Consider the following 17,996-nt stretch of genomic DNA (forward strand, 5'->3'; position numbering starts at 1 on the left):
CATGATTCTTTAAATAGGTTGGGTCTGTATAAACTGGTATCACATTGAGGAGGTTGAGGAAAAAGAGGAGGAGGAGGCGATATCACTGTCTATATATAAATGATGTGAGTTATTTAAAATCATCAAACTTTGAAAAATGAAATATATAATTTTTTTCCACATGAAAAAAAAAAAAAAAAAACATCTGGTGTTTAATCTCAAATATAAATATAGATGGTGGATGATTGCGTTTCATCCTAATTGAATGATTCTTTTTCAAACAGTCTCACTTTGCATAATATACCGCACCAGACCCCCGACCTTTCCCACAACCTTCCACTCTTGTACATCTTTCTCCTCTTCTTTCTCTTTTGATCTCTATGCTAACGTGACAATGAACTTGCCATTTTGATTGAATGTTTTAAGTGATTTACTTGAAAATGAACAATTTGGGTTGGAAAGTTCAACATTCATTCAAAGCAAATAATATATATATATATATATATATATATATATATATATATATATATATATATATATATATATATATATATATATTAATCAATATAATATATAGATAATCAAAACAAGAAAGAATAAAGAATGAAAAGTAATCCAAGACATTTGCTGTTATGTGAAAGACTTGTTGCCATGTGTGGTATTCTTGTTTTCGAGGCAGGAGTTGTTATGGTGTTAGTCTTCGTAATGCATCTTGTTAGGGAGTTTTTTTTTAATACACTGACATTCTATGAATGGGCTGTTTTTTAGATGACAGCCCCTCTGGACTCCGGATGCATCGGGTAGATAGTATGCGCTTGGCTAAGAAGCTCATAACATTGCCATCCGGAAGTATAACGGACCAACACACAAAACTGTGTACCCATGAACGTTTATAGTCAGTTTATAATCAGTGAGCATTACTCATAAACGCGGATGGCAATATCTATACCTGTATTAATGTTGATTATGATGATGATGATGATGATGATGATGATATGATAATAACAACAATAATAATAATAATAACAACAACAACAACAATAATAATAATAATATAATAATAATAATAATAATAATAATAATAATAATAATAATAATAATAATAATAATAATAATAATAATAATAATCATAATAATAATCATAATTAATAACAATAAAAAAAATGATAAATAACAATAAGAAGAAGAAGAAGAAGAAGAAGAAGAAGAAGAAAGAAGAAGAAGAAGAAGAAGAAGAATGATAATAACAATAATGAATATAATAATAATAATAATAATAATAATAATAATAATTATGATAATAACAATTATAATGATGATGATAATAATAAATAATAATGATGATAATAATTATAATAATAATAATGATAATAATGAATAATAATAATAATATGATAATAATAATAATAATAATAATAATATAATAATAATAATTATAATAATAACAATAATAATAGTAATAATAATATAAAAATAATAACAATAATAATAGTAATAAGAATTATGATAATAACAATAATAATAGTAAATAATATAATAATATAATAATAACAACAGCATTTCTACATAGCATGACGGTGTCGTGCTTTGGGCTCTATCGATGGATTGGCATTCTATGAATAAGCTATCTTGTTTACCTGGGTACATTTGGCATACACATGTATTTATGATGGGGAATCTGTAGATACATTGGCATTCTATGAATGGGCTATTTGGTTTTAGCCCCCGCTATACATTTGGTATACTTTTACTTATAATAGAGTCAATTGTGATGCTTATTATTTTCGATATAATATTGTATATACTATATTATTATAATAATAATTATTTATATATTATATATATATATATATATATGTTATATATATATATATATATATATATATATATATATATATATATATATATATATATATATATATTATATATATATATAAAACAACACACTTATAAGTTACCCATTTCCTCGTAGTCAAGTCTTGACAAGATGACGAATTTAAACATGGTTCCATTTTATTTTAACCCGCGTTGGGTGAAATTGGCGTTAGGCAAAGTTAAGTCAAAGCCATAGCCTAGTCAAAGCCCTACTATCTCCTCTATCCTCATATATTAGTTGCCCTTTTTGGGTCATTTGATTTTTTGGTTTCGATTGGGAGCTTTTTCCGTTTTGATTTTGTTTTGTTTTTTGTTTTTGTGAGAAATGTTTTGGGTTCGTTTTTTGTGTTTTTCTCATATATTATATAGTTAAATCAGTGTTGGGTTTTTAATACGGTGCCTATTTTGTAACCATTTGAATGCGCTCCTCTGACAGCGTTTTTATTAACTTTTTCGTCAGTTTCAAACCATCCACGGTCGACCTCGACTCGTTCGTCTTACTTTTTTGTTATAGGTGCTTGACAACTGGATCTAACTATGTTGACTATTCTATTTTCATATCGTTCACCAACACTGAATTGATCCTTAAGATGTTACAAGAGCAGTAACAAGGATGTGTCATTGGTTTCAATGAGTTTGTACTATTGTCCTCGGAATGAAAAGAGTTAGACCTACAGTTATAAGCTAATTCAATAGTCTGATGTCACGTCCGCCCAGCAACCATCAGCTTGGTTCTAAACAAATAAATTCGGTACTCTTTATTCTTCATGCTGGCTAGAACTTTTTCACATGTCATGTGATCAGAATGTATAAAAGTCAAATCATGATCGGATTTATAATGTTTTTCTCAACTGGATACACTTTAATGATCGTCGGAGAAGTATTTCATTAGGGCGTCCGCCATTGTTCCGACAGTTTAGAACCAGTTACTAAGTTACTATGCGTCATTACGAGGAAAGTGACTGTTGGATCCTATTGCTAGTGGGAGAAATTAATGATCTAAAAGACAGTGAGTCGCGCTATTCAGTTGTTGAGTTCATCCTACGTGCATTTACAACTTGGTGGACAAATGAAGAGTGTCTAAATCTAAGGATGGTCTGAACCCATAGTTGGTTATGCCAAAAATATTGTCATCGGACCCGTGTAGCTCGAGACGGGCTGAAGTTATGACCGCTGCGTTGTCGTCGTCATCGTCTGTTAGAATGTCAGAATTTTGATAAAGGTCATGACGATGAAGAGTCCAATTATCGGCGTCCAAAAGAAAACTGTCTGTTATTTCTTGTTGAAGGATGTCATCTACATCGTTTTCAACCTTGTAAAGAGGATCGTGTGCATGGTGGTGTCGATGGATAGGATGGTGACGGCAATGTGGATGATGGTGACTGGGACGGCGGATGAGGTGGTTGTGGTTGTTCCTGAAGTTGTTGTCTCTGTGATTTAAGTGTGAGAGCTCGCGATCTCTCATCTCCGTCGTCTGATTTTCCAAGTGTTCGCTCAGAGGGTTGGTGTACGCTATGGTAGATACGGACGCATTGTTGTTGTTTGTGTTAGAGTGGTGGTGGTGATGATTGTGTGAGAGGTCTGTGATAATTTTATTCATTACCGTATGCACATGGAACGTTCTGAACGCTTGAAGAAACGCGCTAAACAGGGATTTCCCTAGAAAGATGGGTAGGAAGTAGATAATGGTGGAATCTTTGTTTACATAGTCACCATGGAAACACTGACGACACGTCAAGGCAATGTAGATAAAGAAAGGAAGGTAACTGGCTAGCCACATGGCAGACTCGATGACAATGGTGCGATGAAGATGGCGATACTTCCGGATCTCCAGCGCATGCATGGAGAAACAGGAGGGATCTGTTTCTGGCATGGTGTAGAATTTTTTCAGGGAGACCATGCAGACGATGCAGATGATGACACATACAAAAATTACCAGCCCGTTAAATAGGAGGAAGTGCCAGGGGTAAAAACTGAAGAATCGGAACGTGTATGCCTCCTCGTGCCAGCCTACCAAAGGCAGGAAACCCACAACGAAGGCTGCGTTCCAAACCAGTAACATGAAGGAAATGACCGTGTGTTTCTCAACCTGAAATTTTATACAGATAATCACATATGATTGTGTGACAGAAAAAAACATTTTAAAAAACCAGCTTTATAAATAAATAATTATATAAATAATTACTATAATAATAATGATAATAATAATAATAATGATAATAATAATAATAATAATAATATATAATAATAATAATAATAATAATAATAATAATAATAATAATAATAATGATAATAATAATAATAATAATAATAATGATAATAATAATAATAATAATAATAATAATAATAATAATAATAATAATAATAATAATAATAATAATAATATAATTATAATAATAATAATAATAATATAATAATAATAATATAATAATAAAAAATAATAATGATGATGATGATGAATGATGATGATGATGATGATGATGATGATGATGATATAACAACAACATCATTATACGTTTGGAAAAGAAAACAGTTGAAAGAAACGACCCTTTTCAAGGTGCAACACTGGCTCTAATTTTCAGGCAACTATTATTTAATTTGTAGTCATTCCCATTTCTTTCTTCTTTTTTTTTAAAGACATCATGATTTTAAGCATTATTCAACGAACTCTTGTACCCAGTTGTTGCTTTTTAATCTCCCACATTTAATTTTGATAGTAATTTTCTTTTAATATAATGTGTTCATTTGTTTCGAGGTTTTCCGATTTTTTTGGTAAGGGGGAAGGGGAAAGGGATGAAGTATTTCGGTAGATGGGAATAAAAAGGAGTGTAATCAATTACCTGTGCATATTGGAAGGGCTTGGCCAATTTGAGGAAACAGTCGAGGTTTAATGATAACAAGGACGAGCTCGATGCCAAGGATGCTGTAAAAAAGAGACTGTCGGGCAGAAAGAAATTGACTCGAAGCTGACGAAGGAACAATAGAAACGTCATCTTGGTCAGTCCGTAGAGTGCCATGAGAATGTCAGACAGCAGCAGAGACCTTAGGAAGACCAGCGTCCCTGACTGGCCACCACTAGTGTGCCGAGTTGCCATAAGCACCAGAGAACTACTGAAGAAAACGGCTACCGACAGACACAATATGGCCACCACCACTTCGTGACGTGGCTCCCCTGGAAGTTGATGATGGAAGTCGTACATGATCTTCTCATCCGAAGTGAGAGATTGGTAGTAGTTGAAGTTGAGTTTGGCTGATGGGGATGGGGACGGCGGTGGGGCGGGGGTGCTGTAAGTGATTTTGGTGTCCGCGGTCATATTGTTGTCAAACATTTTGTTTCTTCGTGTCACATTTTGTCTTCGAGTGTTAAATCCTGTAGACAATCTGCGATATTGGCAGCGATCTCATCAACTTACAAGAGGTCCAATTGTTTTGTATTTGGATTGCTATTATGAGAAAGTGATAGCCAACATTGTTGCTATGATTAATAACCCAGCTTCTTGTCTGGTCAAAGCAACCTCCTCTAATTTTGAAAACATTGGGTTTTATTCCCCAGCAATATTTCGTCCTTGGGAGCGTTTGTTTAGAATTCCGATGCAAAGTTACATTCAGTTTTTATCATTGACGAATTTCACACGTTTTCGTTAACAGAGTATTGTATTTATTTCAGTTAGATTAAGACTTGATTTTGTTCTTCACATTCATCGTATCCATTTGTTTTTGGTTCCGCATGCGACATCCTTGCTTCTCAATAGCATGAAATGTGATCTCATGTGAAATAATGTGTAGAGGATTTGCCACTTCATTGCCCATTCTGGGGGATCTATTCGTTGTTCCATATATTTTATCTCTGGTTCACTTAACGATTACAACGAGAGATTGAGGAAGAGTTTATGTATTTTATAATATTATTTTAAAATTCAATTATTGAACTTTTCCCATTTTGCAGACTTTATTTTATCAGAGCAGAGATTTATACAAATGGTGGTTCTCCTCATCCTATCGACAGGGATACCGTTTTGTCTTCACTACTTCTCTTGGATTCTAGTCATCCGCATTACCTGGAATTTGAAATATAAACAAGTTATATAATTATACCATGCCATGATGATATGAGTTATTTGAATAAGATTGAAGTCTCAAACAATCAAACAATGAGCTCGCAGAGAACCACGGTCTCAATTGAATATGCCAGTGTTTTTTATTATTGATTCGTATATTGCTTTTAATATTGTTTCTACACACACTCTCTCTCTCTCTCTCCTCTCTCTCTCTCTCTCTCTCTCTCTCTTTTCTCTCTCTCTCTCTCTCTCTCTCTCTCTCTCTCTCTCTCTCTCTCTCACGGATGACTACAAATAAAATGATATACAACCCCCTCCCCCCTCCAATAAAAAAACAAAACAAAACAGAGCAAAACAAGAAGCACGTTCCCTGTCAATACCCCTGTGTTTCTTGATTTATAGCTAGATCAACTGACGTTTAAGTCCACGCGTTCTCTTAATTAGTAAATGTCTGTGTCCATGTGTGAGATTATTAAATGTATGTGTGTATGTGTGAGGGGTGGGGGGGGGGGGGTCATGTGATTTAACGGTGCGTTAATTCATGTCCCTTAATGTCACCTACAAAGTTTATATGCTGGAGATCTTAAAAGAGGATTGTGACGGGAGAAAATAAAATGCCCTTAACTTGCAAAAGCAAGCAATTTACAAGCAATGCCACAATTAAGATGTCGGTAATCAATGTACAATACTCGAATTCCACGCTAAATAACCAGCGTTTTTCGTTTGTGGTCCAGTTAAAACATTACTACATTGTTGAGATCAAATTTAAGAGCGTGTGTTTTAGTGTTTTTAGTGTTTTCTGTTGTAAAATAAATTGTCAAAAATACTATGTGGTCTAGTAGTTTGACATTCGCTTTCGGATGGGAAGGACCTGGGTTCGAGCGTCGCTCGACGCATAGTTGAGTCCTTGGAAAAGGCTCTTTACTCACATTCTCTCACCATACTCAGGTGTGAATTGAGTACCTGGCCGTCAACAGCGTTGTCTCTGTCTGAAAAATTGTAATATCGCCTAACAGGCGTCATGTCTCGTCCTTCATGTTCAGTGTTGCTGTTGGCCAGGGACCCCTTGTAAAGCCCTTTGAGCACGTTTAGTGGATATTGCTCTATATAAAAGCTCTCTTTTGTATTTATTATATCGTTTAAAATGCCGTTTCAACCGTGCAAATGATGCCCATGCATTGAAAGTATTTTATCCAGCGATATTCTTTAAGCGTTCTTTGGTTTATGGTCTTATGATTTCATTAGTGTTTAGATTAGCTGAATTCTACTTTCATTTTTTAGATCATCCTCCATTACAGGAAAACTTCTGATTGCCTTTTTCAGTCATTTTAGCTATCGATTGATGCTTGCCCGGGGGGGGGGGGGGGGGGGGGGAGGGGGAGTATTACAAATCATCAATACATAGTGTTGGATCATTGCGTGACTTCTACTTGTTGAGCCCTTTGTCTGGAAACTTCGAGCCTTCTGGATATGATGAGTTTGGATGTATCAATTTACCATAGAAAAACACGTTAACCCTTTATAGATGATCGCTTTTATTCTAACCTGTCAACAACCTTTTACAAATTTCCTTAAGATATTAATAATAATAATGCTGATCCTAACTTAGTAACAGCCACCTCGGTGAAAATGCTTGTGAAAAAAAGTTTGTGGTCAAAGCTTGATGAATATATTCTTTAAAAATAGGGTTGGGAGTCCAAATTGTTCCATTTAATTCGTGTTAATATTTCTGCCAATGAGCACATCAATACTGGCAAATTTTTAAATTATAAAACTATTTTTACAGATTGATATAGATACGCGTAGCTTGTAAACCTTTTTTTTATTAAGGTTAACCCGTTGACTCAAATTATAATGTATAAAATCAGTTTTGGGCATAATGATAATAATATATCTTTTGACTTTGGGAATCGCCATTTGACTGCCCTCTTGCCAGATTCATTTGCGCGCACCTACATACATTATTATCGGACACATTTTGATCATTGATAGCTCAAAAGATTCGTCTCGACCAAATTATTGTTAGTTTCCACAAATAATACAGTAGTATAATAATTAATAGATGAGTTCTTGTTCGTAAAAATATTTGTTTCTACGCAAACATTTCGGGTTCTCCACTAATAAAGTAAAGGAATGACTTGTGAGAAATCCAGTCTCGACGTTAAAAGGTTAATTATGATATATTTGTACTTTCATCTTTTCGGGCGTGGCCCCCACTCGTATTACAAACGATCGTGTGCAATGAAAAATAATGACTAGAATCGATTATATTCATTTGTATTATGGGGGAATGAGATTAGGACGACAACAAACACGACGACGACGATGATGATTATGGTGGTGGTTGTGGTGGTGATGATGAAACTAGTTATGGTGCCCTATTTATATTTCGTAATGATAAAAATAGAATCGGTTGCGAGCGTGAGTGTACATTTGCGTGTGTATTAGTGTGTGTGTGTGTGTGTGTGTGTGTGTGTGTGAAGTTCATGTACTCTAAACCCCCTTCTTCTCCTTGCCAATTTAACGTACAGCATATTATTCATAATCAGCTTTTGGGTGGGCCGAGACAAAGTACATACGGCAGTACATAAGCATGACTTTTCACGACTTTCTTGACTAATGCATTTTTAAAGAGCGCAATTGGATTCAATAGTCTGGTGTCACGTCGCCCAGCAACGGCCGCCATCGTGGTTCTTAAAAAAGAAAATCGGTACTTTTTATTCTTCATGCTGGCTAGAACTTTTCATACGTCTTGTGATCAGAATGTGTAAAAGTCAAAACAAGATCATATTTGTAATGATTATTCTCTGGATACGCTTTTATGCTTGTTGGAGAAATATTTCATAAGGGCGTCCGCCATTGTTCCGATAGTTTAGAGCCAGTTACTAAGTTACCATGCGTCATTACGAGGGAAGTGACGTTACTACTGTTGAAGCGTATTGGCGATTTCTAAAACGCTTAAAGTGCTCCAGATTTTGACACGCACATGCTTCGGTCGAATTCCAGATGTATTTTTGTCAAAATAGTCAAAAAGAAAATAAATAAACAAAACATTGCAGACTATGATGAAATTTAATCACAAGTGTTTTTTATAAGTTAATATTTATTTGGCTGAGTCTTTTTGATAATCGGTTTGTGTGTATGTGTGTGTTGGGGGGGGGGGGATAGCGTCAGACTCAACTGGTCCTGATAGAAATTAGCGTGTCCCTCATCTTGTCAAAAACTCCCAAACCTTTGACTTCCTTCTTCTAATCGATCGATGTTCGAAGGATGAATCTTTTGCCCAAAATTGTTAAAATTCCCCTTCCGACTCCATTTCTGGCACCCAGCTGTGATTGGTTTGGTGGATCTATATTAGATCGAAAGGAAATCTATTGTCATAGATCTTATAACTGGCTTAAAGGTAGTCAGCAATTGTCATTGTGCGGTCCCCTGTTATAGAAATGGGGATAAGTGTCGGTTCCCTGCACTCCGTCATGGTAACTGGATTTTCTGCAACTCATCATGGTAACTGGGTTCCCTACATCTCGTCATGTATAACTGGGTTCTCTGAACCCCGTCGTGTTAACTACGTTCCCTGCAACCCATCATGTTAACTGGGTTCTCTGTACCCCGTCATGTTTAACTGGGTTCTCTGCATGTACCCCGTCGTGTTAACTGGGTTCTGTGCAACCCATCATGTTAACGGGGTTCCCTGCACCCCCGTCATGATTAACTGGGTTCCCTGCATGTACCCCGTCTTGTTTAATTGGGTTCTCTGCACCCCATCGTGTTAACTGGGTTCTCTGCAACCCATTGTATTAAATGGGTTTTCGATTATCACGTCTAACTAAATTACTATTACTCAGTTTGTGTCCTAGGATCACATACATTTAACCCATGAGAAAATAAAGCTTTAAACTCCTATTTGACTCTATCTCATGTTGTAAGTGCATTTAACTTAAATTGAAATGCATTTAAGAGGTTATACTGACATGAATGAGTCATGCTCTACGCGCTGAAAATTGTACGTCCTTTTTTTTAAACCAAGATCTGGAAAAGTGTTTTGGAAATAGTGCCAGACAAAGCAAAAAAGAAAAATACAGTGAAAAAAATAATCACAAAATATCAGTTGGTTAGAGGAAAAAAAATTCTCCCATTTTTTTTTCTGACCAGTTATTCTCATCCCGTATGTGTGTCAAAAACAGTCGGGGTAAAATTGCAAAATCGTGTCATTGTTCTTATGCTTTACTATTTTTTCTTTTTCCTTTACATTTTATTGCTTTATTGCTCTTTTATTGTATTTATTTTGACGTGCTTTTTTTTAATGTTGTTGGAATTTGAATTGACTAATGCGTCAGATAACAAATGGCGTTTTCCATAGCAACGAATCTTGTGGAAAAAATATGATTATGTCAACCTATGAATCGGCGAAAAGACACGTCAATTGATTGATGAACAATGGGAGACAATGATGTGATGATGGTAACTGATTACAGGGCCAGGTTTGGTTTTATATTCATAGCGACAATAAGTAGGTATAATAAGTGTTTTCCTTGTGTCATCTGGCCCTGACGTCAATGATTTATGGTGTATTGTCGATATGTGTACGTATGTAGGTATGTATATATATATATATATATATATATATATATATATATATATATATATATATATATATATATATATATATATATATATATATATATATATATATATATTTATATATATATATATATATATATATATATATATATATAGAGAGAGAGAGAGAGAGAGAGAGAGAGAGAGAGAGAGAGAGAACGAGAGATTAATGAATTAATTAATAAGATAAAATAAAATCACAACATAGAATATTATGACGTGAATCACCATAACAATATATCCAAACATCAAGGGCTATGATTTTGGATTCAATTATATGTTTATATATAATTGATAAGGGGGAGGGGGGTGTGTTTGTCACCGATTCAGTCCTTCAGTTGTGTCCAACACAGTGAATATTACAGTGGAATCCTGATAAAGCCAACACTGCCGGACCAGAAAGATCGGTTGACTTGACGCAATGTTGACTTTATCCAATATCAATGGAACACGCTTAGATAAAGAACATGACATTCGGCATTCGGAACCAATAAGATATATATCTGGCACTACTGGCGCTGGCTTCCGGCGACAACAGACGTGTTGTGAATGTTTACCTATTTTCTACACATATTTTTATTCATTTATCATTCAATCGTCGGAATTTAAGCCTAATTTTTATTCAAAATGGATGTGAAGTATATATTGTTCCTGATTTTTATATTTATTAGTATATTTATAAGCATAAATGGTGTTTTAGCCTGTGATTTTGCTGCCAAAATAAGCCTATCGATAACTTATACTCCAGAGACTCTCCGATCCCTCCAACCCGTGTCACCCCCACCACCCACTATTGACACATCGTTTATTAAAGTAAGAAAGAGGGGGAGAAAAGGAGGAATAAAAACAAAATTTAACAGACGGCCTTTTCGTCCATTTTTACCCTGTTTAGTGACAGGTAATGTAAGATCACTGAAAAATAAAATTGATGAACTGTTTTCACTGTGTCGTTTTAATAGTGACTATCGTCAAGCCTCCATAATAGCGTTAACAGAGACTTGGCTATCTCCTCACATACCATCATCATGTTTTAATATTGAACAATATTCACTATTTCGAGGAGATCGGACTAATGTAAATAAACGAACTGGGGGTGGGGTGTGCACATATATTAACAACAAATGGTGCCACCCCAATAACTGTCAGATAAAGAAAATGTATTGTGACGATTATATTGAATTTATTACTGTTTCGTCACGACCATATTATCTACCCCGGGAATATACTCATGTCATCATCATCAACGTCTACATTCCACCATCATCAGACAACACCACAGCGAAAAATATTTTGAGGAAAGAAATACAGGACATTCAAATTAAGTCACCCGATGCCGTATTGATGGTCACTGGCGATTTTAACCAATGTAACGATTTTACTCTCCCGGGACTTCATCAATACGTGGACTGCGAGACAAGGGACAAAAAAACATTAGATTTATTCCTGTTTAATATTAAAAATAGTTATAAATGTTTACCCCGTGCCCCATTAGGTTGATCTGACCACTGCATGCTCTTGCTACTCCCCACCTACCGCCCTGTTTTTAAACGTGTAAAACCAGTAAAGAAAAGTGTACAGATCTGGAACGGAAGTGTGTGTGAAGATTTGCGTGGTTGTTTTGAATGCACTGACTGGAATGTTTTTATCGAATCATGTGATAGTGTGGATGAGCTGAATGACTGTGTGAGTGAGTATTTAAAATTCTGTGAACAGCTAGTGTCTTGTAAAAAAGAAATAAAATATTATCCTAACAACAAGCCTTGGATAACAAAAGATCTGAAACTTTTATTGAACCAAAAGAAAACTCTCTATACTAGTGGAAACAAAAAAGATCTGAAAACAAAACAAAAAGAGATAAAGAGGGTAATATCTAGTTGTAGAGATAAGTACAAAAATAAAATTGAAAAATGCTTTTCTTCTGGGGATATACGGGACACGTGGCGGGGGCTGAAAACTGCTGTTAACTATAATCCAAAGCCCACGATTATATCAGAAGATATCGAAATTGAAACTTTAAATAAATTTTATTCACGTTTCGACACAGCAAACAAATTTGATATTGAAAATGAAAAACATAAATTAGACAGGGCTTTGGAAGATGAAATGACTATTGAGGTCAGTGAAGAGGAAACGAGATTCGTATTTTCGAAACTAAACGAGAGGAAGGCTGCTGGGCCGGATGGATTGAAAGGAAAACTATTAAAAGAATGTGCCCACCAGCTTTCCCCCATTTATACACATATTTTTAACTGGTCCCTCCAATGCGTTTCGATCCCTGAAATTTGGAAAACTTCAAAAATTATTCCTGTTCCAAAAAAAGAAAAACTTGAAACTATGAACGATCTCAGACCTGTTGCACTGACTTCAATAGTCATGAAATCTTTAGAAAAACTTGTTCTTGTTAAAATTAGGAATCAGTTTATGCCATTGAGTGATAGTCATCAATTTGCTTACAAACCAGGACGTGGCGTAGAGGATGCCATTTTGCTGTTTACAAACAACATCTACAGGCATCTAGATCACGCTAGGAGCTATTGCAGATTGCTTTTTGCAGATTTTTCTTCAGCGTTCAATACAATGCAACCTCAGTTGGTTGTTCAAAAATTGACTAGTCTGAATTTAAACAAGTATATAATTGCTTGGGTGCTCGAATTTCTTACGGAGAGAGCACAATATGTTCAATTAGGACAAAACAAATCTTCCTGTATAACTACTAATACTGGTGCTCCTCAGGGTTGTGTATTGTCCCCAGTATTATTCACAATATACACGAATGACTGTAGAAGTCAAAACCTGAGTGTACCTTTAATAAAGTTTGCAGATGACACCGCTCTTCAAGGCCTCATAACAAATGGCAACGAAGTGGCTTATAGGCAAGAAATTGATAGATTTGTGTCTTGGTGTGATGCCCACCACCTAGAGCTTAACATAAGCAAGACAAAGGAGCTAGTGATTGACTTTAGGAGAGTGAAGGAACCGATAGAACCGTTAAAATTAAAGGACCAATTCGTCCAGCGAGTTCCTCACTACAAATACCTTGGTGTAACGATTGATGACAGGCTCAAGTGGGATGAACACTTGAAAATAATTAGGCATAAGATGTGCAGACGTACATATTTTTTATCAAAACTCTCTCAGTTTAGAATAGATAAAACCCTCTGCACATTATTTTATAGAGCAGTAATCGAAAGTGTTTTGTCATTTTGTATAACAGCTTGGGGAGGCAATTGCTTAGCAGTGGAAAGGAACAAAATAAATTCAAATATTAAAAAATCCATTAAACGCTATATAAATGATGTTGACGATGTAGATCTTTTATACGAGAAATTTTGTATAAATAAAATAACTAAAATATTAAATGACCAGTATCATCCACTAAGACCATCAATTATTATGTCAGAAAGAAGTGGTCGCCCTTTCTCTATTTCAACGAAAACAGAGAGACACCGAAAATCTTTTCTGCCGTCCAGTATTAGGCTTTATAACAACAAGCAATAATCATTTTATATAATTCTTTCTCATTTTTACTTTTTAAAAATATAAATATTAATTTATTAATTTATTTGTTTTGCAATCTTTTCAATTTTCAATTTATAGTGACAGTTTTAACTATTTTACAGTGTTGAAATTATTTATATATAAAGCGCAGCTCTGGTTATAGAGCTGCTCCTTTTTTATATATATATATACATCCTATTTCCATTGTATTTTTATCTTATGTGTAAATTATAACACGTCTGTACAAAAAATTTCCTTTTTGGGATGCAATAAAGTATTATTATTATTATTATTATTATTATTATTATTATTATTATTATTATTATTATTATTATTATTATTATTATTATTATTATTATTATTATTATTATATTGACTTTAAGCAGAAGTTGAATTTAAGAGTGTTGAATTTATACGGATTCCACTGTAGTAGTAGGTAACGAAAATCAACAAATTAAATCACATCAATTCATGCGCATACGCCACATCGTTGAGATGACAATTCCTTGTGTGCCCCGTCTTTGACTTTGTAATTATTATTTTAATTTATCACTAATCAAGGCACTTAGTAAGGCAGAAAATGCGTTCACTCAATATGTTCACATTTCCCAAAACATTCACCACAATATACGACAACGATCGCCAAAAGGAAATGAATGGTGAGATGCATTAAATAGTATACCCAGTGGGATACATGAAACTGGTCAATTTTATCGCGAGTATCACTGAAAATATCTCACTTTTACTATCCTTTTGTTGATCTTTGTCGTGAATTTGGAAGTTATATTTTTTTTGTATTTGTCAGGCTATGCGATCCAAACCTTAAATGTCATATAATAAACAACACGATTGGTGATGTAAAATATGTAATGAATTAACAAGACAACAACGCCGTGTATCGATATGTGTGTCCTGATACACCAATCGATACGTTCATAACGGTTAGTTAAATCAATTTCAGCATTATTGAATAAAACATCGTATACATCGAATACAAACCCTACTGATACATAACTTATATCATGAAAAAAAAATAATACGTCCTAGAAAGAACCATCACACTTTTGGGCCATGCTTATACTGCCATTCTAGAAAAAAAAAGAATACGTTTTCAAAATTTTGGCAAGGAAACCCGTCCTTCAAATATCGACCCTATCGATATTTAAAGGGCGAGTTTTCTGTCCAGTTTTTTAAAAATGTGCTTTATGTTGGGTGGTTGTTTTTTGTTTTGTTTTTTTGTTGTTTTTTTTTTTGTTTCATAGTGTGGAATATATTTATTGCTTTTAAATATTAATAGCTTAATCAAAGACAAAATGCTGGGAGGGGGAAAGAAAGAGAAAATATAAGACTGGTAAAAGGTAGTTATTTTGTTTGATATTTAAAAGAAGAAGAAAAGGATTTTTTTTAAAAACACAAATGGACTTCTATCCAGATATATAGATAGACACCCCCACTCTCTTTTCTAGGAAGGGGACTCAATGATTCTATTTCATCAGCGTGCTCTTGAATTTTCGAATCCATTACTCTATTATAAATAACCTAACCTCGTTTTTTATCTGTTCAACCAAATCTGAGGGCGAGATTGCTTATGTTCTGGTTTTACTATATTTAATTCAGTTTTACATTTTGTTAACCAAATGTGCCATCTCCGTTTTTATCTTATGATACATAGTAGATAACAAGGTAGTACAATGTACTTTAGAACGGCTATCTAACCGGCTTCTATACCGGTAGTCGGATGGTTTAATCGTCTGCTACCTTTTGTTTAATACGCAAAGAACTTATCGTCAGATATTTCAGACCTAGCCACTCAATCAAAGCTGGTTGGTCTGAGGGGTCAGACTAAAAACAAACAACAACAACAACAAAAAACCTCGACTGTAACAGGGACCGGACGCGTAACCGATCTATGCCCCTTTGCTGGTGAGAGTAGTGCTCTAACAAATTGAGCTATCCGGCCATTCTATTGGTACAAAGGCGCATTGTGTTCAATCGCTCGCTGAGACCAGGCATAATAAATAGAGGACAACGCGGGGATGGACACGGACGATAAATGAAGTAACCTCTGATTAATGTAAATCTACGTTGTTAGTTTACTTAATACCTTTACCTACAAAATGTAATGTTTGCAGGTTATAGAAGGAACGAAGTTGACGACACTCAGTTCTTTGTTATTTGTTCTTTGCCTGTGATGTTAAAATTAATCGAGTCCTCAAATTTGGAAAGAAAATTATGACAGACTCAAACAGATATGAATTTGAAACGTTGTTAAAAACCCTTTGTAATAAGAAACTGAATAAGATAATAAGAGATGAAAATCATACTTTGTACCCTCAAATCAAATGGAACAATAAACACTATAGGCTGCTGCACTTAAAAGCAAACAAAGAACGCTATAACAAATCTTTCTTACCCGCTGCAATTAGGAATTATCAAATGTCATTTATTTAGTTATGTAGTTTTAATGTTTTCCGTTTATTATTAATACTATTATTTCTGACATCTTTAATTAATGAGGGAGAACATAAATATAAGAGCGAGTGTGAGAATGAATGATCTGAATGTGAGAGGGACTAAATCCCAACTAGCTGTGATACATTGTTATTGTTTTTGTTGTATACTCATCAATCCTGCTAAATATCTTATCTTTTACCTTGAGCCATGTAAAACACAATGTAATTTCCTGTTTTTGGATTAATAAAGTTCATCTTATCTTATCTTATCTTATCTTATTATGTTTAGTCAAAGGTTACACACAATATATCATCAAACGGGGTTACGTTGTCTCAAGGGGTGACTTTGTCTCAACCGATTTTGGAGCATTTTGACTATTCTCGGGATTGTTGCGGTTATTTCCCTTGTTAGAAGATCCTTTTTTTTTTTATCAAAAGAAATAACTGTCACAAAGATCAAGACAATCTAATTTGCCCAAATCTATAGTGAGACAAAGTCCCCCGCCCAGTTGACGGTACTACACTATTGCATTGTACGATGCTCCATTTTTTTTTTTTTTAGAATATCTGTGTCCACAGGTAGTGAACGATGTACAGAATTTGGAAGGCCAATACGGCATGTATTGAAGATAGCTCTGTTCATAACCCGAATGTTGGTTGGCGACTTGTCTGTGGAGGGAGCAGTCAAAGCCTGAGGCACGTGCGTGCCGACGTGCCATGAGTTGCGTGTTTTGTGCCGTCGAAAAAAAACCCCAACAAACCTGAGCTTTTATACCGTGCAATGACCACTAAACGTGCCCAAACGATTAACAAAGGGTCACAAGCCAACAACAACACTTAACATGTAGGACAAGACGTAGCGCCTTTTAGGCGATTTTACAAATTATTTTTGTCTGTGGAGGGTCGGCCTTACATGTGGGTTATCCCACTGGGCTATCCAACAATTTTTTTTCTTTTTCAGACCTTTTATGAATTTCATCTAAAGATTTGTTTTGCTGAATATTTTGACCTTCGTTCTTAAATGTCACGTTACGTAACAAATATGTAAACAATAGTAATGTCAAATATTTACCGCACAATCGCTTGGTTTCGGCAAATGAAATATTATTTTCAGAATAAAAAACAACTCTGATTGGTATTGATTGTAACATCTAAAAAAATCAAATTCATGTTGTTCAAGATAATTTTCCAAACATTGATAGACTGTATTTTCCCAGTTAAAAGCAGTCCAGTCTTGCTCAAGCTGTAGGTAATATAGACACTAAGATAACCACGCCTCTCGGACTGTCGTCATAATGTAAACAATGCCAGTGATTGGTAAATTTAGCGTACTACATAGATTTCACTATCGATGGTATGTGTCTAAGTAAAATACCCACTGTTCTACCGCTTGATCAATAGAACGAACTCAGAAAACTATGTGTAAACTTAAACGTTTATAATATGATCGAGAAAATCGTGGGATAACTAGTCACCCATTTTGGAGGTATTAAAACAATAACAATAATCA

The 17,996-nt window shown here is 34.7% G+C and overlaps 2 protein-coding genes across 5 annotated transcripts in view; one reads left to right on the forward strand and one right to left on the reverse strand.

The window, feature by feature from the left end:
• The window catches only part of LOC144975820 (uncharacterized), a 63,295-nt gene that overhangs the window by 24,320 nt on the left and 20,979 nt on the right, over nt 1-17,996 (forward strand). The window lies entirely within an intron of this gene.
• LOC144974841 (uncharacterized) overlaps nt 2,151-17,996 on the reverse strand; it is a 21,483-nt gene continuing 5,637 nt past the window's right edge. For all 4 annotated transcript variants that reach the window (XM_078918182.1, XM_078918183.1, XM_078918181.1 and 1 more), the window contains exons 2-3: nt 4,695-5,912; nt 2,151-3,943 (exon numbers count right to left, since the gene is read on the reverse strand). In XM_078918182.1, the coding sequence (XP_078774308.1) occupies nt 2,906-3,943; nt 4,695-5,183 (1,527 nt within the window). In that variant the 5' untranslated portion in view covers nt 5,184-5,912 and the 3' untranslated portion in view covers nt 2,151-2,905. The remainder of the gene's footprint in view (nt 3,944-4,694; nt 5,913-17,996) is intronic.

Source organism: Berghia stephanieae, chromosome 6 (assembly GCF_034508935.2).
Source record: "Berghia stephanieae isolate SIO BIC M18660-M18661 chromosome 6, UCSD_Bste_1.3, whole genome shotgun sequence".
In the NCBI taxonomy this organism is placed as follows: domain Eukaryota; kingdom Metazoa; phylum Mollusca; class Gastropoda; order Nudibranchia; family Aeolidiidae; genus Berghia; species Berghia stephanieae.